The sequence below is a fragment of the Anguilla rostrata genome, chromosome 6 (genome assembly GCF_018555375.3).
Source record: "Anguilla rostrata isolate EN2019 chromosome 6, ASM1855537v3, whole genome shotgun sequence".
Lineage (NCBI taxonomy): Eukaryota > Metazoa > Chordata > Actinopteri > Anguilliformes > Anguillidae > Anguilla > Anguilla rostrata.
Genome location: NC_057938.1, coordinates 11,955,866 through 11,978,609, shown reverse-complemented (window position 1 = coordinate 11,978,609; position 22,744 = coordinate 11,955,866). Strand labels below are relative to the sequence as shown.

The following is a 22,744-nucleotide window of genomic DNA, read 5'->3' as shown; positions in this document are numbered from 1 at the left end:
AAACGAAAAATTCTATACATTAATTCTGAGTCTGTGAATCAATTTCAGCTCATTTTGAAAGCCTGGTAAGTGTAACCTATGGAGTATGACACAGAGGAAGGAGGTTTTGGTACGAGGTGAGAAACAGACTCACACAATGTGGGCCTCAGAGCACAGTAGTATGTGGCAGAGTCAGACAGCACAGCTGCAGCGATCTTCAGATTATAGGTCTTGTTAGACTTTTCATCAGCTGCTGTGAGTCCTTCCTTATAACCATTTCCACGGGTATTATAATTACTGAGGATGAGCTCTGGTGATTTATTCTCTTGCTGGATGTACCAGAACAATTCAGGAATGCCGGAGGTAGTGTCATACTGACAGTACAGTGATGCCATCTCATTTTCAGTCAAGAATACTGAGTGATTTTGAAGGACGGAGTCACCTTGTATATTGCCTGGAAAATATTACACAAAAATGTAGACACATTTCTGAGTGACACATGCCTAGTTTTTGGACACAAATAATAAAGTATTTACATATACTTCAGAAATACAGTCATTTTCAAGTAACAGACTTTTCAGGATATCACAGTCGGTATTTCGACATTTGAAAAGAAAAATACAATGAACTGAATAAGAATATACTTATTTTCTTACCTATAGCATGAAAGAATATCATTAATATTGGAAGCATTTGTGTTTGTTGTCTGGGTGTTTTGAAGTCCCTGTATGTGTTCTCTCTCTCAGTGAAGTATAACAGCACAGTGCTGAAGAGGTTTTGTTCTTGTAGCTCCTGTATTACCCGCCCCCTGGGGTTTCACACCTGCAGCCTTTGGTGGTAGTGGAAACTCATATTCATCATACACTCCCAAACATTCTTAGATTAGCTGTCAATATTAATTTTGTATGGAGCTGAGTAAAAGAAACAATATTTCTCTTTTTTTAAATGAATAATTTTGCCCATTTCACCTCCCGAGAAGCCCATCTCTAGAATACTGAATGTTTTGGCTCTACTGCTCTACATCACTCTTTCTCTACCTGTTCGCCTCTGTATAGTCATCCTCTCTACATCACTTCCTGTCTCCCTCCGTATGGTTAGCCTCATTTCCTGTCTGCCTCTACATGGTCAGCCTCTTTACCTCACTGCCTCTCTACTTCACTAACTGCCTGCCTCACTAGCAGACTGTCTCAATGCCGCTCTGCCTCACCTTAAATTACAGGCATATACCTGGATATGTCTGGGTTAAATTACTCCACTATGCGCTCTGAACTAACTGATGGGTACTATATAAACTAAATAGCAGAGAATCAAAGGAATTTTCATTACTCACATTACTTTTTGAATATGTTGCATTAATGTTTCTGTAGCAAGGTGAGCACTCATTATAATACGTTCCTGTTTCCCTAGTGAGAAAATGGACCAATCGAAACAGCAATTCCCAGTGATGCATTTTATTGTTGTATTTGTATGTGCATGGTGAGTTAAATGCAGTCTGTGGTTTCTGAATTTATTCCAGAGCAAGGGGCACCCCCGTTCTGTGGGGTGGGGTGGGTGCACTGCCGGGTTCTGTGTTTGGTGCGAAGACTGCAAGCTGACCAGGATGACCAGCAGCTCCATCCTCCATCGACTGCAACACCTGCAAGGGTCAAAGGTCAGAATCAACACCTGAAGGGTCAAAGGTCAGAATCATTCACTAGCTATGTTTCCGTTAGCATGCATGACAGACCTATTAATTCCCAATTTAGTGGGACATGCCTTATGCAAATGAACACTGTTCACAAAGACAGACAAATCGTGTGGTGTTGGAAATGCCTTTCTTGTTGATCATTATACCTACAAGGTAAAATGATCCAACAGCCAAGGTAATACTTTGAGAGTGCCAGAATTACAAGATTTTGTAAACATTCTTACCAGTTCTTTGGGTGACCTCACAGCCTCTCCCACTGAAGCCCACAGGACATATGCAATCACATCTTGTGCCTTTTAGGTAATAGGAGATTAGGAGGAGAGCGTATTTTAACAAGACAGTATGCTATCTAACCACAACTTTTAACACCTTATCACTCACACTAATCAAAATCCAACATTAAGATGTCTCACTAATGAGGCAAGTCACAACCCAACATTAAGAGATCATACTTTCATCAGAGTGTCAGCATTTGTGTGAAAGCCAGTCATTTCTTTGCACATCAACGAGATTTAAAATTATTTCAGAAATAAAAACCACATGCAATACACGAACACAGGGCATTGTCTAACTGTGCTTCAATCCTGCCCCTTCAAAAGCAACTGTCAGCCTTTCCCACAAACCTGCATTTAACCCATTGTTGATTAATTTGCCACCAGGTGTGTGAATGGCTGCCATTAGTTCTGCCTGTTACACCAAAGATGTAATGCAATGTAACAATCGATGACATCACAAGCAGCACCTATTAACTTTTCAAGGTGGAAATTACAATATACTAGCTGATTCAGAATACCTTGGAAATTGAAGACATTTGGGTACCTGTGACACATCCACCAAAAGTATTCAATAAACTAAAGAAAATGAGTGGCGATGCGTGCTAATGAAATGTTAGCATGTAAAGTGCCAGTGGAACCATAGGTACTTTTGAACAGGTAAACTGGTTGTGGTATATGGGGTACCTGTGAGCAAGTGTACCGGAAGTAGTATAAGTTGTACCTTTGAGGACGGCCACTCCATTATTGAGACAAGAGACACAGCGACAGGGGCTGGCTTCATCCAGGTACTCGCTGAGGGCTAGCTTTAGGTTCCTCTTTAATGTTCCAGCACTCACAAAATCTTTTGGGTTCACCAGCTCATAAAGAGGCTCCACCTGCAAACCAAGGTCAGTCTCTTATCAAGCCAGCATGAAAGTACACAGTTCTCAGATCAGGCCTCCTGCACTATTTCAGTACTCATACAGTCTTCACACAAGAGCAGCGCTGACCCCAGATCAGAGCTTGACAAGAAAGGTCAAGTGTGGGATTTAACTCATTCCCTAATTCAGCATCAGGGTTGGGGTCAATTCTACCAATTCGGGAAATTAACTAGAGGTCAGTTAATGAAATAGAAAAATGGCCAGTAAGTTCTATGAGGATGTTTCCATTCAATCCCGGCCCATTTCCTGAATCAACAGTACTGACATGGGATTGATTCCGAATCTGTTCAACACCAAATAGGCGTGTGAGCCTTGCTGTGATTGTGGTCTTCTATGAGGGTGAGAGAAGGGGTACCTTGGTTTGGAGGAAGTCCGGGTTGTAAAAGACGGAATCGCCCCACTCCTGCATGATCTCGGGGGTGGGCAGCTGATTGAAGGCCAGCCGGGTGATAGACTCACTGCTGCCCCCCTTCACTAAGGCCACAAAGTCCTCCACGTGCTTCCTTTCCACAGTACTATCTGCAACAGGCACCATCTCTTAATCATTTCATTGCTTCCCCCATGACCCTGGCAAAATGGCTGCTTTAATCCATGTCTGCCTGATACTGGTAGACCACAGAGATGGGTGGTGTTTATTTTCACATTAAAAGCAGTAACTAGTTCAGGCCCAAGAAATCGGTTGGGGTAATTATGTAGTCAGCTGCTTTAATTGATTCATTAAATGCTGCATAACAACAAAAACCAGCAGAGCATGTGGCCCTCCAGGATCAGTGTTGAGAACCCTGGTTTTCCTCTTTAATAACATTCAGTATGCATGTTTTTCAAGGGGTAGTTCACTTTCTGCCTTTTACATTATTTCAATTTTATTGACCATTTTTAGAGTCTCCAGACAATCGTTTATGATGAAGGTTATATTCGATATATAGAAAAGGTGCTGCTCTACTATTTATTAAATAATTACACCGCTCCTGTTCCTCATCATCATTGGCCCCTACATCTTTTGCATCTGCCTATAGAACAATGTGTCACAGCTGAGCAGCATTGTGCTAATGAAAAGAAAAGGGAGAAAGGTACATGCATACAGACGACGTGTCACAATGCATAAATGCACAGTAATAAAGCCTTACCTCCCAGCTCCTTGAGTAAGCCTTTACAGCTTCCTCCCTCTGCTCCCAGAGAAACGTACACACCCTGAATGTTTATTCCCACCTTCATACCGGCCTGAACGCACTTCTTGGTGTCCGACAGACTGTATCCTAAAACACAGACGCGATGCATGAGATCCTCATACAAACGCATACTGGAAAATATCCCGATACTGAAACGCATGAGATTTGAGAATCACCCACATCATTACAGAAGGACGCAGCCAACATTACATTACAAAGCTAACGTAAGCCGCACATCAAATCAGGATATGGTTTCATTGCTTTGCAAGTGTTTCTGACAAAAGATTTTGCCGTGATGTGATGGGCTTTCGGCTGTCATTGGCCATTCCAAATTGGAGAGAACCAAAACAAATAGCCAGAAAATACAAAAGAAAATAGAGAATTTCAAAGTTTTTTCAATAACGTTTACACTCATTTCTAATACAAGATAACAACTGTGATCCCACACACTTAAATTGGCATCTAGCGGTGAGGTTGCAGATTGCAACCAACTGAATACCCCACCTCCCATCACCCTTCCCTTTCCAACGACGCAGGAGAAGCTACGATGGCCTGTAAGTTCCAAAAATTATGTCATCGTCTAAGAAAGCATCGAGTAGCCAAGTGTCAAGTGATGAGCTTCCTTGATAGATTTATAAATTGTATTTAGTTCTTTAGTCTGTAAAACTATAGGTCATAGCTTACAAGTAAGATAGCGATGATGACTGTTAATTGTTCCGCATTGTGGTAGCGTTCTATTGCTAAAGTTAGTTGCTTTGCATGGTAAATCATTGAAAGACATGATGCGTCACAAAAACTATAACACTACTAACGGTTACATTACAGTGTGAAATATCCTCATTATAAAATACCACTAACCTATTTAAAGACACCCAATTTCAAAAATAACGTATATAACCGAAATATTTTCAGCAGTAACACTTACATAGCAATAATGAAATCTTATCTGTTTTCAATAGATATAGACAGAGACAGTAAATCAATGACATATTTCTATCCGCTTCTGTCTTACACCAGAAAACAATGTCAGCTAGGTCTATCAGCATGGCTTAGCTATGCCCAGAAGTCCTCAATAATAATCGTATTTTCCAAGAAATTACGAAAAATCGTTAACAACGTTTCGTTAGTTGCAGCGTATTTTACTGCTACAGCAGTAATGAGTGCATGCGTACGTGCATACGATGATAACAAAACTTTCGATTACGCTGACCAATAAAACACTATTCCAAAAGCAAAATTAGACATACTATAGGCTATATCGTTAGAAAGCTTATGCTGATTGTCATTCAAGCCAGACTGTACTAAAAAGGGCGACAACGCCGTACACAACATGTGTGGTATTACACACAGCTAATTTGGAAGATACCCAGGCATTACAAATGCGCCCTCTCTAGAGCCGTTTGTTCGTTCTGGGCTACTGTACAGAAACATGGTGATGCAGCATGGCGGCCTCCGTGGAGGGGACCCGCTCCTATGTAGATATAAAAGGGCTTTTTCTAAGGTAACGAAAACACAACGATTTTTATTTTCATGGGATTATACACGAATTAAAACATACTTATGAATATTATATTCCATTTCTGCCAAGTCCGTTCCGCGAAATTCTACACACTGCACATGTAAGTTGATTAAACGCCTCAAAAACAAAATGATAGCAAATAATTCACCAAAATTCCAAAGATTGCATCTCATCATTCTACCCCTCTCCCCCTCCCATAACATTCTTTTCTACCTGACTTCTCCATGTTTTCTTTGTTCAGCACGACGGTGTACTCGTACTCCCCCCCAAGCGTGGCCTCTGTGATATAGTGGGTCCCGTAGTCAATGTAGATCTGCCTGTATTCCCCATAGCTGTACTCCAGGGGCAGGGCTCGGAGTCGCTGGAGGAACTCGGGGTGCAGCATCAGGTCCCCCGGCTTGAGCATGTACCGGGCCACCTCCAGCTTGGAGTGCGCCCGAATAAAGCTGTGTTTCTGGGGGTGCGGAAAATTGAAAAATTTAAAAAGGTTCAAGAATCATAATGTAGCATATGACATTCACAATCACATACAACATTCATGTGAAACCTTTATGGTACAACATAATGGACATGGGTCATATTCAGTTTGGGGACTGCCAACTGGAGGTTCAAGTGGTGCGTATTCTTGCAACTGATGTGAAGCTGGCATAAATCATATTTCTGTAGTGTACTACTTATCCTCACTGGACAATAAAACATATGCAGCAAATGACTGACTAAAATCCTGCATTAAAAAGACAGAGTATCTCTTCACATTAACAGCTTTGGGGTGGTAAGACCACTGAGTGTAAAAGTTATGATGACCTGGAATCAGTCTGCAGTTACAGCATCGCTGACAGATTCCAAGTGGCCCGGGACTCACCGTCCCAGAAAAGCGACGCATTTTCTGCTCATGTTTCTTGTACTTCATGTCGTTGTAATTAAAACCGAACTCAAAGGCTCCAGGGACCTTAAAGCCAATGGACACAGTAGTCTTAGACAAGTGTGCCTCCATCCTGTGCTTCTCAAAGCTGGAGTAGGACTCAAATTCATCAAGTGTGAAGTCATAGGATCCCTTTGTCTACAGAGGGAAAGAAAAAATAAATTTGAATCTCAGATTCAATATGACACTTCAAGATAGAAAACACCACGCCTAACTGTCATGAGTCTATTTACCTCAGCAGTGTATTGCTGCAGATTATAAGGTTTTCTGAATCTGATGTCTTTGATGTAATGTGGCAGACAGCTTCCAGCGTAATATCTGTTATCAATAACCACTCCTTCCAGATTGCTGTTCAGTATGTTGATTCTAAAGAAGAGAAAAAACAAACATACAGGAAACCGTGAGTGGACACGATGCCAAAAGAAAGCAAACCAAAGGAGTAATCCCACAGCAACATCATTGTGTTATATCTGTGGGACCTGTACTACATGACTACTGTGTTACTGCATTTGTAAGTGTCATATTGGCTTTATCATGGCATATTATTTTCTAGATACATATTCCATGACAACCTTATTGTGGTATCATTTTTGTAATAGCCACACTGCATGACATGTCAGTAATTTGTGTGTCACTGCATTACCACAAGCACTGTATTTGAAGGAGGCATATCATATGATGGCATCAATACCCCATCTTTGCAATCAGTGTACTGCATGACAGCACAATTGTGTTTATGTGATCTTAAGAGGAAGATTGCATTTGGCTGCTCACCCCTTTGCAAGGTTCTCAATGCCCCAGAATTCCTCGGTCTTCTCTTTGCAAGCTCGGATTGTGCTCTTACAGCTCTTCTCGTCAGAACCGTCCCCGCAGTCATCATCTCCGTTGCAGCGCAAGTGAGTCGGCACACAGCGCCCTGAGAGAGAAACCATTGCAGCGCTAAGTACAGCAACACACTGCCAAACAACCACCAACACAGCGCTAACCAACAAGTGCAGCGCCAACCAACAACCACAGCACTAACCAGCAAGCACAGCGCTAACCAAGAACCACAGATCTAACCAACAAGTGCAGCGCTAACCACCAACACAGCGCTAACCAACAAGTGCAGTGCTAACCATCAAGCACAGATCTTACGAACACATGCAGCGTTAACCACCAAGATAGCTATAACCAGTGTGATCACTGCCCCAGCACCAACCACAGTACCTGTGTAGACCTCATTGCCTGTGAAATCCACAGTACCTGGAGAGACACAGAGACACAATACCTGTGGTGGCACAGGCAAAGCCCTCGCATGATGGAACGTCTCTGCAGGTGAGTCTGGCAGAGGGGGTACAGGACTCCTCATCACGGCCATGCACATTACACGGCTCACCACCAAACTGAGATGGCTGCTGCAACTTCTTGTAACGATACTGGGAAGGGAAACAGACACAGCTTCATGTTAGGGATGGAAAAAGACATGCATATTATGGGATACTTCAAATGAGATCTTTGCCTCAGTAATAAAACATGATAAATAGTGGAGTATTTGAAAGTAATTTAGGCAATTAGTAAAGGTGGGGGGTTTAGTGCTTTATGATTTTTAATAAATTGGGGAAATTGCTCATTAATTAGCTAGTTTCACTAACTCCAATTTTGGCAAATAGCAAAATGAACAATAATTTGTCTAAGAGGAATCACATATTTTTCACTTGTTGAACACTGGAATATGCAATAATGTACAGCAAGCATGGAATGAATTCTGCATGTGAGTTCCTCCACAGTTACTCCATATGGCCACTGGACAATGGACACCAAACTCACCCTCTTCTTCTGGCAGGGGTCACAACGTGTCCATGAAGACCAGTCTGTCAGGACACAGTCCACTGGGTCCACAGTGGCCTGCAGTGAAGGCTGCTCACTGCTGCTGGTCTCTCTGACAACACAACTGAGAAACACAAACACAGCTTGTTACTACTGGTCTCTCCAGCTCAGTGATCTGAAAAACAATCACAGCTCACTGCTGCTGGTCTCTCTAACAGTATTACTATGACATCCAATCCCAGCTCACTGTCGCTGGTCTCTCTAATAGCATTATTATGGAATCCAATCACAGCTCACCACTGCTGGTCTCTCTAATAGCATTACAATGACATCCAATCACAGCTCACCGCTGCTGGTCTCTAATAGCATTACTATGACATCCAATTAGAGCTTACTGTTGCTGGTCCCTCTATCAGTATTACTATGACATGAAATCACAGCTGACCGCTGCTGGTCTCTCTAACTGTATTACCATGACATCCAATCACAGCTCACTGCTGCTGGTCTCTCTAACAGCATTACAATGAAATACATTCACTGCTTGCAGCTGATGGTCTCTCTAATAGCATTACAATGAAATACATTCCCTGCTTACTGCTGATGATCTCTCTAATAGCATTACAATGAAATACATTCACAGCTCATCACTGTTGGTCTCTCTAATAGCATTACTATGAAATGCATTCACTGCTCACTGCTGTGTAGACTTCAGTCTACATGACTACAAACCAGTTAGCGAAATAACTGGAATAAAACTTGGATACTAAATGTAAAAACTGAAAAAGTCTTGAACATGTTAATTCCCATGAGCCTCCAGGTTCCTGCTGAATCATTACAGATATAGCTCAACATTAAGACATTTTCAGGGGTGAAATTTTGGCCCTCGCCAATAAAAAAACTTACTTTAAAATGTTGGCATTCATGTAAACTCATATTTTACACTTTAGAGAAGTATACTTGCTTTAAAACCACATGGACTACAAATATCTACTTTAACCTGTTTACATAGTAAACATTGGAAATAGATTCATTTGCAAATAATTAGCTTCCATTATCAATATGTTGCAGTAATTTTCTATTTATCTAAAACTGAAATCAAATAAAACTGTAACATAACAGAAAACAAAAAAAGCTCACTGCCAGATTTGAATTGTCAGACTTGAATTGAGTCACATAATGTATAATACAGGTTTTTCTTAACTGTCACAAAATAAGGTACAGTATACAATTTCAGTGAAGGTCCTGCAAATTATGGAACTTTGAACCAGAATGACAAAGAGTATATTTACCATGCCAACACATCATTTTCTGTAATTAGCTGACTTTTCAACAGTATATCACACAAAGTATCATAACAAAGCTGTTTACTTACATGAAGAGAAAGAAACAGAGTATTGCATGAAATGAAAGTGAGCATTCTCTACTCCAAAGCGTGTGTGAAGACGACGTGACTGCCATTGCTAAATTGAGCTCAGGGGAAGATAAACTTTGTCTCTGTGAGGCAGATGAAACAGGTTGCTCAATGCTTAGTGTACAAATAGGCATAAATCAACATCTCCCAGGTCATGAACCCCCCTAACTGGACTCTGACATGTGACCCTCATTATTACTTCAAGGTGGACTTCCAGGGACAGATTGAGAATGTTGGAATAACTGGGAACAAATTCTCATCAAAACTGTTTCCAAATATTTTATACAGACTGCCTTCAAAATTCAGTCCTAAAAAGGTTTTTTATTTTCTTTTATTTTTTATATCTGGTGATAAAACTACCAGAACAGCACAGAAAGTGTTTTATGTTATTAGTAAATTACCAAGTCAGGTTTGTCCTTCGCTTTGCATGCCATTGCTCAATCATTCATTGTGATTGACTACCTGCAGACAGGGGACTGCAATCATTTCCACATCAATGGACACAGCACAGCCTGCCAGGAAATGTCTGTTTGTTTAGAGTCTTTATCACCTTAAGGTCCATAATAGTGCCCCTTTACTGGAAACAACCACATTACCTCAACTTTCACCTTCTGCTCAAAACAAATGTAATTATAATTTAATGTAAAATTATAATGTCGAAGTCAAAGCTCCAACAGCAACAACGGAAAAGAGCACCTAATACTTGGGACCCAAGGGTGGGGAAGGAAACAATCTGGTGGTGTTTACTACACGTGGATGAACAGATCAAGAACCACATTTAATGCAGACCACTCCCCCTACCTTTATTTAATGATTCACCTCTTCCTGCAATGCGCTGGAGTGTTTGATTGAATTTCAATGGAAAGCTGATACTACTCCCAACCTAACCAGACCAGTCATAATTCCAATGCCTAAAATATTAATACATGAAGGGACTATAAGTTCTGTATTCTATTTGAAGGTATTTACTGTATATAAATTATTCTGAAAAAGTGTTTTGTTAAATTAATCTTCCAATCATTCACCAGTAAAATGCAGTAAGTGTGTTATGAAAAGAAAAGGTTAATAGATTATGACAAATAACACTGAGGGATATTTTAAACTTCCAGTATAACAGCCAGGAGCTTGATTATATTGTTTTTTAAAAAAAGTGAGACTAAGCACACAGCCAGGTGGCTTTTTGTGAGTTTTGGTTTCATATAAGGTTCATTCCACTGTTAAACTGAAGATATGCACTCTAGCAATAGCTTTGGAAGAGGCATCTGTTTAAGTGAAGTGAGGAGATTTTTAGGAGGTTGTTTGCTGTAGTTCACTCACTGTGCCTGCATGTCACTGCAGGAGACTACCATGTGGTAGGCACCCAGATGTGGCACAAACTTTGGTGTGAAACGTGAGAGAAGAGCACCACCCTGTGAACACTTATAGTCATTGTTGCACAAAGGAGTCCACTGCTGTAACAAATAGTCAATTTACTTCTCACAATGCACAAAAAGAGATCAATCAATGTCTACGGAAACCTGCTTGTCCATTTTCAATACAGACATCAGATGGTGAATTAAGTGAAGTGACCACTGCATATTTTAAACAGAGTGAACTAGAGAAGTAGGTTAAACTACAATAAAAATGTTGATACGGCACAGTACCCTACCAAATGAACCTAAATTATATCAGTGTGTTAGAATTGCATACACCAGGAAAGCCTGCTTGACTCTGACTTATGCTTTTACTTGGACCCGTTTTGTCTGTATAGACCTTATTCTACGGTCTAATGTATTGGACAGACAATTCAAATTAGTTTGCATGGCTTAGTGTGTGTGTCTTCACGTTTCGGTCTGCATGTATGTAAGTGCGCTTGTGGTGTGTGTGGTATGAGTGTGTATCACACTCAAGTGTAGTGTAGGCTATGCGTTCGTTACTGTCCGTGCACAAGTTTACACTATTTTCACTTCAGATTCCATAGCATTCTTGAAAACCTCCACTCACTTTCAATTATCACTTTTAGTTATAACGGATCTATGCCAAGCCACCGGATTGGTGGAGGAAAAAACCAGGAAATAACGATAGGCTACTGTACTTCCGCAGCCAGACCCTTCTCCTGTACTTCGCTCCAGTTGCTATACGCCAGCTCTCTGATATCCTTTAGCTTTCCCTACTGGCGCTCAAGGGCGGGTAGCTGATAGGAAACGATTGAAATACGGAAGTTTCTTCCTGGTCCAGCTGCATCACTTTGACTGAAGCAAAGTGGGAACTGCATGTTTTCATGTAATTAGTTAACGGAAAGACTACCGCGTCCTTTGTTTTGTCCTTTTGAATGTAGCCATACTGTAAGTTCTGAAGGATGTCTGGCTTGTCAGATAAGGTATTTCAATAATGCATCTACTACTTTTGGGTAGATCAGTATCTCTAGCTAGCAGAAGATAGCTAGTAAACTGTTAGCACCCAAGCGGTAGGTTCGAGACTGGGTGACGTATGGATCCGCTAGCTATTTTTGAGCTCTTCAGTTATTATTCCGGGGAATCTACAGTCTATGGAATCAATTCTGAACAGGTGCTGCGCACACTGATCTTTATGCCTAACTTTCGTAGAGACGTGTTTTCTATCGCGTCCACACAGACTAGATTATCGATTTTTCGCTGTGCTTACTGTAAAGTCATCAGTGAATGAAGGTTGACACGCCTATATGAGCTTGCGAGAGAGCAAGGAAATGCTGCAAAAATGTTTTCCCCTTGTACAGATGTTAGTTGTGTAATCTCACCCACTGTCAATCGGAAATATACATATAATGCAACTTTTTGTTCTATGTATTTTTCCTAGTGTGGCTAATTTATTGCATTGAATAGCCTACTTCTGTCCAGCTAGCAGTGTAGCCAAAACCGATAGAGGCTACTGTATCTCGCTAGCAACTCTGGGTAATAAGACATTGTATGAATAGCATTTTTCAAACAACGTGATTAACTTTGACTTAGTTTGCAGTTTATTCGTTTAAAATGTGAGTTTAAGTTTATAACTTAAAATGCAATTCATAGGAAAATGTTTTCCTAATTACAAGTTAAAGGACTGAATGTTCAAAAAATATTGTGCTCTTTCTGTCCCAGTGTTAGATGGTGTGCTGCCATGAGGGAATAAGAACTTGGCCGCTGTCACGCAGACTGAGCCACCATGGCATCAGTGGGCCAGCCAAAGACAGCGCCCACCCCAGGCGACGCCGCCTCCGCGGCTCTGTCTCCGGAGAAGGCGCACTACACTTCTGATCGCTATGCCGGGCTCATTTTGGCGCAGATGAACAAGATGCGGCTCCGCGCCGATTTCTGCGACGTGCAGCTGCGTGTCGGGGGCCGTGTCTTTCGCGTACACAGGCTGGTCCTTGCGGCCAGCAGCCCATACTTCTCCGCACTTTTCTCTGGGGGCATGAACGAGGTCAACAAGGAGGAGGTGGAGATCATGGGAGTGGAGGCTGAAGTCTTTCAGATTCTATTAGAGTTTATTTACACAGGTTAGGTGACTAAAGTGGTAATGGTTGTGCCTCCTGATATTCTAATATATCTGTGGCCTCTGGGATACTGTCTGAGAACCATGCCTGTCTTTGTCCCGCAGGCATGATCGACGTGACTGTTGAAAATGTGCAGGAGTTGATCGTGGCTGCAGACATGCTACAGCTGAACGAGGTGGTCACCATCTGCTGTGAGTTTCTCAAGGCCCAGATGGACCCAACAAACTGTGTGGGTATCTTTCAGTTCCTGGAGCAGATCGCCTGCATGGACATGCTGGAGTTCACTGAGAACTACATCTATGTCCACTTCCTGGAGGTGAGCATGCTGAGCGTTCACAGCACACTGGCATACTTGCACACAAAATACTGTCAACCCTCTACCTCTGGGGTTTTCTTTACTACTGTCTATGGATTTTACACCATTTTACATTTCTCTCTCTCAGATTCAAATGCTTTATTGGCATGACATATTTAAAAGTACATATTGCCAAAGCGTAGTGGTAACAAAAATCAACCAGAGTAAAAACATGAAAAAAACAAGCCGCAACAACAACAGCATAAATGACAGTAACATAACATTTATTAACTAGTAAATGAACTACTAAATACAATTACTATATTAATATGCTCTATTAATTACTTTTTTATGTTCTCAATAAAATTATAGATGTTTTTTATTTGTTAGATGTTTACTCACTCTCACCCTTTCTCTCTCTTAGGTGTGTGTGGCGGAAGAGTTCATGGGCCTGTCAAAGGACCAGCTGGTGAAGCTATTGAGGAGTGAGGAGCTGAGGATTGAGGACGAGTACCAGGTGTTCACCGCGGCTATGGACTGGGTGCTGCAGGACGTGGCCAAGAGGAAGAAATATGTGGTGGAGGTGCTGGACCCTGTGCGCTTCCCCTTGCTCTCTCCACAGCGCCTCTTTAAGTACATCGAGGGTATGCTACTGGCCAGACCCACTCCACTCCATGACCACTTTGATCTCCAATCAAAACTCATTATAACAGAAATGACCACTCTGTCTCTCCAATCAGAACTCAGCATCAGAACGCTGATTACATCCACTGTACAGTGGTACCGCAAGCACTGAACTTGGAGATTGAATCATGTATTTCTGTGTTCCTTCAGTTATTAAGGTTCATTCAAGAAGCTTTAGTTGACTAATTTAACTATGAGACCTAAGAAGAATCAAATGTGTCAGAATATTTTAAGAAGTCGGTATAGTTGCTGCAATTTGAAATGTACTGTATGTTCTCTTTTTCTCAAGGCATTGCTGATTTTAGTCTGCGGGTGGCACTGCAGACCTTGTTGAAGGAGTACACTGAGGTCAGCAAGTGCCCAAAAGAGAACAAGATCTTCAGTATGCTGCAGCCAGCAAAGACCCGGCCTAGACGAAAGGCAAGGAAATATCTGTATGCAATAGGTGAGTAAGCTTTGTTCATTGGCACACATATCACTCACTCAAAAATCTCTACATCTAAAGAACCCGCATTCACTCCCACTCACTCCAGAAGGTCTTTGTAGTGTAAGTAACACTGTGCTGTAATGTGTAAGGGTACATGACCAAAAAGTGCTGTTCTGCACTAACTCAGGGCATACAAGGTCAAAGGATAGACCAGTGGTCTCCAACCCTGGTCCTGGAGAGCTACAGGGTCTGCTGGTTTTTGTTTTCACCTTAAAATCAGCACCCAGTTGAGACCCAAGACACCAGGTGAGTTGAGTTAACTGTGTAATCAACTGCTCTAATTGATTCATGTGCAGAGTCACTATGAAAACCAGCAGACCCTGTAGCTCTCCAGGACCAGGGTTGGAGACCACCGGGATAAACATTTTTGTGTCCTCAGGAAGAGACATGGTAGTTTTATTGCAGTTCCAAGAGAAACCGAAAGAGGGCAGCATACAGCTATTATATGTAAGTGAGTGCACACTACCCTAGAATATAAAGTGGTGATATAGTATATCCGTAAGTAAAACAGCAGTGAAATACAGTGGTCTCATTAAGATCAAACACTGACTTCAAGCCTCTTTGTCAGTATATAAAGAATTTAATATACAAAAGCTAAAACCTCACATCAATTTATCACACTGCTCATAGCTGGCAAATCTTATCATGATCAGATTTACTTATTGAGGACAGTCTACTAACCCAAATTTTATATGTCAGTTTAAATAGCTGGAGGTTTACTGAAGCAGTTTGACTCGAGTACCTACCTAGGTCCAAATGTCAGTGTCTAACCAGGAACTGGAACCTATCAACATTTTGTCAGTGTTGAGCAGATGCGATTGGTCTGTTTCAATGGGAGCAGCTGCACTGGTCTCTGTCTCTGTCACAGGGGGCTACACCCGGCTGCAGGGGGGGCGTTGGAGCGACAGCCGCGCTCTGAGCTGCGTGGAGCGCTTCGACTCCTTCAGCCAGTACTGGACCACCGTCTCCTCCCTGCACCAAGCCCGCAGCGGACTGGGTGTGGCCGTGCTAGAGGGGATGATCTACGTAGTCGGAGGTGTGTGCCTGTGTGTTAGCATATGCTAACAGTTTGAATGCATGTTCACGTGAGTGAATTTCTGTGCATGTGGCATGCGCTTCTGTGCTTGGAAGGGATCAGGTATTACTCATTGAGATATACAAGAACTGGAGCGCTTCTGCTTACCGGCTCCATGGATTCCTATGGGAGCTGCTCATTGGCGCATGTAGCCTGTTCATGGAGGCTGCCATGTTTGACTCTGGGGCTTTTGGCACCAGAGCATGCATACGGGGTACCTATATGTGAAGGGATGAATGGGAATGAAAGAAATCAATCGCCTTCTGTGTGAGTCCCTGGAGAGTAATTCGTTTGTTGAAAATACATTTTTAAATACTGTCCAAAACAGTATAATTTTGCCTGGGTAAACTCAAAGTTTTGAATGGACTTCATTGGGGAAATGTGCTTTTCAGTCTTACAATAACCCCTGGAGGTAGTGAGCTTCAGCGGAAATGTCAATCCCTGGTCCCCTGGTATTAATACACTTCTTTTGTGACTTAAAAAGTAATGGCACATTGATGCGGGCACATACATTTATTTGTCCTAACCGTGTGCTTTGATGTAATACTGTGACCTTGGTTTTCAGGGGAGAAGGACTCCATGATATTCGATTGCACTGAGCGTTACGACCCCGTCACCAAGCAGTGGGCGGCCGTGGCTTCGCTAAACTTCCCACGCTGCGGAGTGGGTGTCTGCCCCTGCCATGGAGCCCTCTACGCACTGGGTAATGCACTCCAATTGCCCAACTACGCACTGAGGAACACTCTTTTTCCTCTCAACACACTGGGAAACGCTACCCTTCTACACACTGGTCAATGCACTCTCACTGTCCCTCTACACACCAGGTGACATGCTGTCCACACTGGGGTGTGCAGTGGACAGTGTGCTCTCTCTGATACTCTACATGCAGAGTTTGGTACTTATTGTTACTGCTGTGGTCAGTTGGCTTTTGAGCTGTCTGTCCACTGTGGTCATGTGAAAGCAAAAGCAAACCTGGTTTGTATTTTTGTTGTGTTAAAGTTTTAAAAAGTCTGTCAGCTCTCATGGTAAATTAATTTTATTTTTTAAACTAAATTTTATTGCCCCTGTGTATGTCTACACAGGATGTTACTGCATGTATTTATAGGAGATTGAATTGGAGAACAGGGAGATGTAACTGTGCGTGTGTGCGTGTTTACAGGAGGCTGGGTTGGGTCAGAGATCGGCAAGACCATGGAACGGTACGATCCGGCAGAGAATAAATGGGAGATTATCGGAAGCATGGCAGTCCCACGCTACTACTTTGGCTGCTGTGAGCTACAGGGTAAACAAATGGACTTGTATTAAAAAACCTGAACAACATACACTGCACACACTCGCAAACTGGGTTTATAGAAGATAAAGATGTATTCCGTTATAGATTGCCATTGTTTTATGCCATCATAGGCCGTGGTGTCTTCCACATTGTTCATGCTGTCACCACACAACTCCTTCCCCTTCATGATAGCTCTATTTAATTTTATTTTTAAGTATTCCCAATAAACTTGAACCCTCATAGGGTCGAAATCAATGCAGTGTCCATGGAGAAGCCTGTTGGCCCAAACTGGTGTAGGTAACCGTTGTGACTCAGTTTGATATACTGCAGTTAACGCCCACGTACGTCTCAGGGTTTATCTATGTGATCGGAGGGATCAGCGACGAGGGCGTGGAGCTGCGGTCCGCCGAGGTGTACGATCCCATCTCCCGCCGCTGGAGTGCCCTGCCCGTCATGGTAACGCGCCGGGCCTACGTGGGCGTGGCCAGCCTCAACAACTGCATCTATGCGGTGGGGGGCTGGAACGAAGCTTTGGGTTCCCTGGAGACAGTGGAGAAGTACTGTCCCGAAGAGGTGAGGTCCTACAGGCACCTCAAGAACATTGCGCAAGCATCAAATAAATGTATTTAATATCCCAAACAAATAACTTTTTGGTATCAGGACTAAAATCTGTTTTCAGGAAGTAATAAAGGTTTCACAGGGGGAGCTTTGCCCCTAGATTTTAATAATAAAAAGCCTCTGAAGACTGAATAACCATATATCCCTTCAGTAGTTCCCAGAATCAGTTATGATTATTCTAGGATGATTATTCTAGGACTACTGATCTACATCACCGATGATGCTCAGTGCATCAGCCTTTCTGTTTCACTTTCTATCAGAGCAGTGGGGTAGGCCATGTCTGTCTTGCTTTATCTATACTGGAAAAATGGATGGAGTTGGCCATGGGGTTTTTACTGTCTGTCCATCTCTATAAGAGAAATGGGTGGTGTAGCCATGTCTTGCTGTCGTCTTGCCTTTCAACTGGGAAAATGGGTGGTGCTAGCAGTGCATCTCTGTACAGGAAAAATGGGTGATGCAGGGTATCTCTTTACAGGGGAAATGGGTGATGCAGGGTATCTCTTTACAGGGGAAATGGGTGGTGCTAACAGTGTATCTCTTTCAGGGAAAATGGGTGATGCAGGGTATCTCTTTACAGGGGAAATGGGTGATGCTAACAGTGTATCTCTTTCAGGGAAAATGGGTGATGCAGGGTATCTCTTTACAGGGGAAATGGGTGGTGCTAACAGTGTATCTCTTTACAGGGGAAATGGGTAGTGCTAACCATGTCTCTCTCTACAGGAGAAGTGGGTGGAAGTGGCCCCGATGAGCGTGCCGCGCGCAGGGGTGTCGGTGTCTGCCGTTAATGGCCTGCTGTACGCGGTGGGGGGACGTGCCTCCAGCCGGGACTTCTCCGCCCCGGTGACGGTGGACTCGGTGGAGATCTACGACCCACACCTGGACACCTGGACGGAGATCGGGAACATGATCACCAGCCGCTGTGACGGGGGAGTGGCCGTGCTCTGAGGACAGGAACTAAAAACGGCATTCCTCCCTCCCCCTGTCCATGGCCACACCCCCAGCATCCGCAAACCCCTACCCATCACCCCCCCGGGCTCACTGATTATGACATGGCCAAACAGTTCCGTTTCCAAGGCGATATTCCCGGCATTCTCCTTTGCTAAAGCGTGAGCGCCTTCTGGTGCACAGCACATGGATGGCATAGGACAGAGTGGGAGAATTCATTAGGCAAAGACTCAACGTGCTGGATACTCTTTCTGAGGAGTAACATGGACTGCATGGGACAGAATCAGGAGTGTTTTCATAATGGAAACAAACAGCACTGTTCCATTCTATCCAGCACAAGTTAATATGCTAGCAGAGCAGTCTTTTTCAGAGTTCTTTTCATAGATAATAATTGTGTTTCATATATATAGTGTCTTTCATTTACACATTTGTGAGAGTAAACTTTTAAGTGCATTCTGTTACTTATGTGCAGGAAGCTTATGCCATCAAAAAAAAAAAAAACAGGCATCCATAATATAATGCTCTCGCAGTGCACAGCATGCTAATAAACAAAGCATATGGGGTGAGGTGGGGATGTTGATAACCATCTCGGTAGTGGGTTAACTTCTAACGGTCATTAAATTGTAATGATTTATAAGGTATAAGGAATACTATTATAAATTGTTAAAGGAAGGACATTTTAAAAAGGTATTTTCATTTCAGGTTTTGCAGGCGTGAATCCCAAACCAAAACTTGACAGCAGAGAGAAAAGTTTTCCAGATTCTGTGGTCGAATCTCATTAATACCAGCTGAACACAGAATACTAGCGTGCAGTGTTCTGAGCTGCAGCACCCATCTGTGTCAAGAGTCCACCCTCTTTCTCCTGTGAGAATGTTTTTTTTGTGTGTGTGTGTGTAAATTAACGCTCGCTTATCTACGTAAGTGAAAAGCTAACCTGTTTTGCTGCAAATTCTACGTTTTCATTTTTCAGTATGTGGCAATTTCAAGTATCACTGTAGCTACAGAGATGGTGACATCTGTGTTTTAATTCACATTTCAAGAATTTCATGTGTTTACTAGACAATCCATATGACTTTTAATGGGTTTACTGAATACCTCTTTACTGGTACGCACAGCCTTTCTACGTTTCGTCAAGTGATAATGCCTCTGTTACAGATTGTTGGGAAAGGAGTACATTTTCTTTCACTGTTTTTAATTTGCTTGTAAATGTGTGAATTTAAGTGATCAGAGACACCTGCTGCTAGGGAGCCAAGGTGTACAATGCACAGATCGGACATTAGCCACTCGGACAGCTAAAGCTAGTCACCAGCACTTTTTTAAGCCTCCAGTAGTGAAGCTGTGTTTCATAATGTCTCTCGTCCAGGTGTGTGGGCCTCAGAGCCAAGTGTGCTACAGTAGAGGCAGTCTGTACGGGTGTCTGTGCCTCTGGCCGGTACAGGTGTGCCAACGTCAAAATGAGTGTGCTACAGCAGAGGCAGTCTGTGAAAAAAAAAAAAAAACATCCTGAATAAAAGAGGTCCTGAAGGGCCCTTCATGGTCATTTTCAAAATCATATGTGAAGCTTTTGTAGTGAGCAGCACTTATTAAACCTATGCTTGCACTGTCATGAGCAAGCCCAACATGGACTATTCGAGTTGGAAAAAACATTAGCTAAGCACTGAACGCCTTAGTCAATATATAAGCAGGCAGGAAAATGAAAGTAACACGATTTGGTATCACAACTCAAAGTGCATCAGTGGAGCAGACTGGTGCAGTTTTATCACAATTGCTTGCCCTACCAAAATTCCATTCAGTATGGGATTCCAGGAGTAGAAATTTCCAGGAATCTGAGTTTTTAAAAAAAAAAACAAGGACTATTGAATAAACATCAATGTTGACACAGGAGTAGTAGTTTCTGTTTTTCTTTGTCGCATTATTTTATTGATTCTTTTTGTTGTACAGTTGAATTAATGGACTGCGTCAATGGTGTCAGTGGTGAGGTCATATTCACAGCATCAACACAAGCGAGACACCTTGTTAACGCAAGTTTGCAAATGAAGTGCATTTATAACCGACAGAAACATCGTAAGTCTTAGTTTGGTTTACCTTGTGGCCTCTTGCTGCCATATGCATGACCATTCAGTCTCCAAAGCTGAGCTTCTTCTCGGGGTAGACCCCCTTCAGAATCAGGGTAGACACTAAGGAGAAGGTGGCCACAAGCGTGAGGATGGCCCGTAGGGCTTTGAACCAGCTGGGGTAGGTGGGCAGCAGAGCCAGGTCGTAGTGCAGGGAGACGCCCAGCCCCATCAGCACCATAACAGCCGCCTCCGTGATGCTGTCCCGGAACAGCAGAGCCACCCAGGCCATCAACGAGGGCACCACGCTATTGGCCAGGTTCAGCCAGTCGGGCTTGGCCGGGCTGCCATCAGGGAGCGCAAACCCCCAGCGTGCCCCGCCCAGGAAGGACAGTATGGAGGCCCCGTAAGCCACCTGGGCATACGCCAAATCCGGGAAGTACAGCTCGGTCACGGCCATGGCCAGAGGCGGGGCCACAAAGGGGAGGAGGCCGGAGAAGCCCAGGTACAGCGCAGGCTTGGGCCCCTTCCACAAGTCCCTCATGTCGTAGCGCAGCAGGTCCAGCTCCCGCGGAGGCGGCTCTTCGGCCTGCCGCCGCTGCCGCTGGTGGGGTGAGGCCGGGGAGAGGTGGAGGGGCTGGAGTCTCGCCACACGGTCAGCACTCGGTCTACCACTGAGCAGCCAGGAGCAGCTGCTGGGCATCCCGCGGAGCAGCCGGGAGCAGCCTATAGGGACAGAATTACTCACGCTGGTCAGGCAACCCAGCTGGGCACGGCAGGACGACATTCTGGACATCTGCTGCACAGACTGCCACGATTGACCCTAGAAACCAAGATAGGGTTGCCATTCAAATCACACTTTATTTTCCATAGCTTTTTGGTGAGATTCCAAGAATAAAAACTACGGCTATATTTTATCATCTTGCCTGGCTTTTCTAGAATAGTGGGATATTTGATACATTTGTATGGCTTTACAGGATAGAAACATTCCGTCGGAAATGGTCAGAGGGTACTCTATCGAAACCCTGAGTTCTTCGTTCTATACCACTACATACAATTTACGTAACAATGAAGTAGTAATGAAGTAAAAAAAAAAAACAAGTAAAAGCTGCGAACAATGTCATAACAAATCTGGCTGACACGTGTTAAATATGTGACAATGCAAATTCAACAAACAGTACAACAGACGCGTGTAAGATGGGCTGGTACAAGCCTAAGACGGCTGGTAAGTGGCTTACCGTGAAAGTATTTAAGATCTGCCTTTTCATTACAGCCCGGAACATTATTAGAACTGAGACAAAACAATAAGAGAACAAATTGAACGCTTTATAACGACAGCTACCTATTATATAAAAGAATCTTTACGCTAGTCTAAGTTATGTCGAGTGCACCCAACTAAGTTATCGAGACATCGCGGTACATGCTACAAACGATTAGTAATACGAAACGATACAAAACAAATTAGAAAACCTAACCAGGAGTATTACACCTTTAATACCTGTTTACTGTTTATCAGGTTTCACACATAAATCCAACTAGCTAACTAGCTAGCTAGAAGGTCAGCTACTGCTAGCTAACACGCTAGAGCGTTTCAATTGTGTAACCATTAGCATGTCCGTATGAACATTGGAATTCGAATACAGTAGTTCCAGTTGAACTAAACAAAATCAGAAATAATTCCCACGAATAAATAAATAGTATATGATGGATAATAAAGACAGATATTGCGGATTACGTTGAATAATCAGTCAATATTGAATATCGGTGTCAAAAATCTAGATTTTATTCAATATGAAGTTGAACAAGCATTATATTGAGAAATTAAATGTAATTATTTTTTCACTATGAAGGAATTGCATAAGGATAATGACATTGATAATGACACAGATTAACTGCAAAACAACGTAATATAAATTATTTCCTGAGATACTGATATCCAAAATATGGCTGCCATTTTGAATCCAACCTAAAACCAATTGTTCAAGTTAATTCCTATGGATGGCTTGGAAAAACAGCATCCTCTGATTTGAGGTGGAATGGCCCTTTTGTTACAGGATTTTCTTAGTGCCACAAACATTTTTACACAGTTTGTATGTATTTATTTGACTGGCTAGGAAACGTACGTTTTTTTG

At 42.8% G+C, this 22,744-nt stretch overlaps 3 protein-coding genes across 12 annotated transcripts; 1 reads left to right on the top strand and 2 right to left on the bottom strand.

Annotated features, from left to right (window-relative positions):
• Positions 1-1,414: 1,414 nt before the first annotated feature.
• Positions 1,415-9,811, bottom strand: c8b (complement component 8, beta polypeptide). The gene is made up of 12 exons (XM_064338405.1): positions 9,653-9,811; positions 8,281-8,404; positions 7,742-7,889; positions 7,246-7,387; positions 6,705-6,837; positions 6,412-6,609; positions 5,763-6,003; positions 3,989-4,117; positions 3,217-3,380; positions 2,663-2,816; positions 1,891-1,959; positions 1,415-1,615 (listed from the first exon to the last, which is right to left on the bottom strand). The coding sequence occupies exons 1-12, from the start codon at positions 9,736-9,738 to the stop codon at positions 1,461-1,463; spliced, it is 1,743 nt and encodes a 580-aa protein (XP_064194475.1). The 5' UTR covers positions 9,739-9,811; the 3' UTR covers positions 1,415-1,460.
• A 1,965-nt stretch (positions 9,812-11,776) lies between these two features.
• Positions 11,777-20,442, top strand: ipp (intracisternal A particle-promoted polypeptide). Of its 4 annotated transcripts, none has more exons than XM_064338396.1 (10): positions 11,777-12,015; positions 12,787-13,184; positions 13,286-13,497; positions 13,901-14,120; positions 14,450-14,605; positions 15,489-15,683; positions 16,288-16,425; positions 16,882-17,004; positions 17,348-17,568; positions 18,334-20,442. In XM_064338396.1, the coding sequence occupies exons 2-10, from the start codon at positions 12,851-12,853 to the stop codon at positions 18,556-18,558; spliced, it is 1,824 nt and encodes a 607-aa protein (XP_064194466.1). In that variant the 5' UTR covers positions 11,777-12,015; positions 12,787-12,850; the 3' UTR covers positions 18,559-20,442. The 4 variants fall into 4 exon arrangements, with proteins under 4 accessions (XP_064194466.1, XP_064194468.1, XP_064194464.1 ...); XM_064338398.1 differs by having other exon boundaries at positions 11,777-12,050; positions 15,516-15,683; XM_064338394.1 differs by having other exon boundaries at positions 11,777-12,050.
• tmem69 (transmembrane protein 69) lies at positions 19,566-22,251 on the bottom strand. Of its 7 annotated transcripts, XR_010330447.1 has the most exons (4): positions 21,851-22,236; positions 20,644-21,435; positions 20,337-20,384; positions 19,566-20,037 (listed from the first exon to the last, which is right to left on the bottom strand). XR_010330447.1 is itself a non-coding variant. In XM_064338401.1 (3 exons), the coding sequence occupies exons 1-2, from the start codon at positions 21,893-21,895 to the stop codon at positions 20,677-20,679; spliced, it is 804 nt and encodes a 267-aa protein (XP_064194471.1). In that variant the 5' UTR covers positions 21,896-22,236; the 3' UTR covers positions 19,566-20,384; positions 20,644-20,676. The 7 variants fall into 7 exon arrangements, 6 of the variants coding, with proteins under 6 accessions (XP_064194471.1, XP_064194470.1, XP_064194472.1 ...); XM_064338401.1 differs by having other exon boundaries at positions 19,566-20,384; XM_064338400.1 differs by lacking the exon at positions 20,337-20,384 and having other exon boundaries at positions 21,851-22,235.
• Positions 22,252-22,744: the final 493 nt, after the last annotated feature.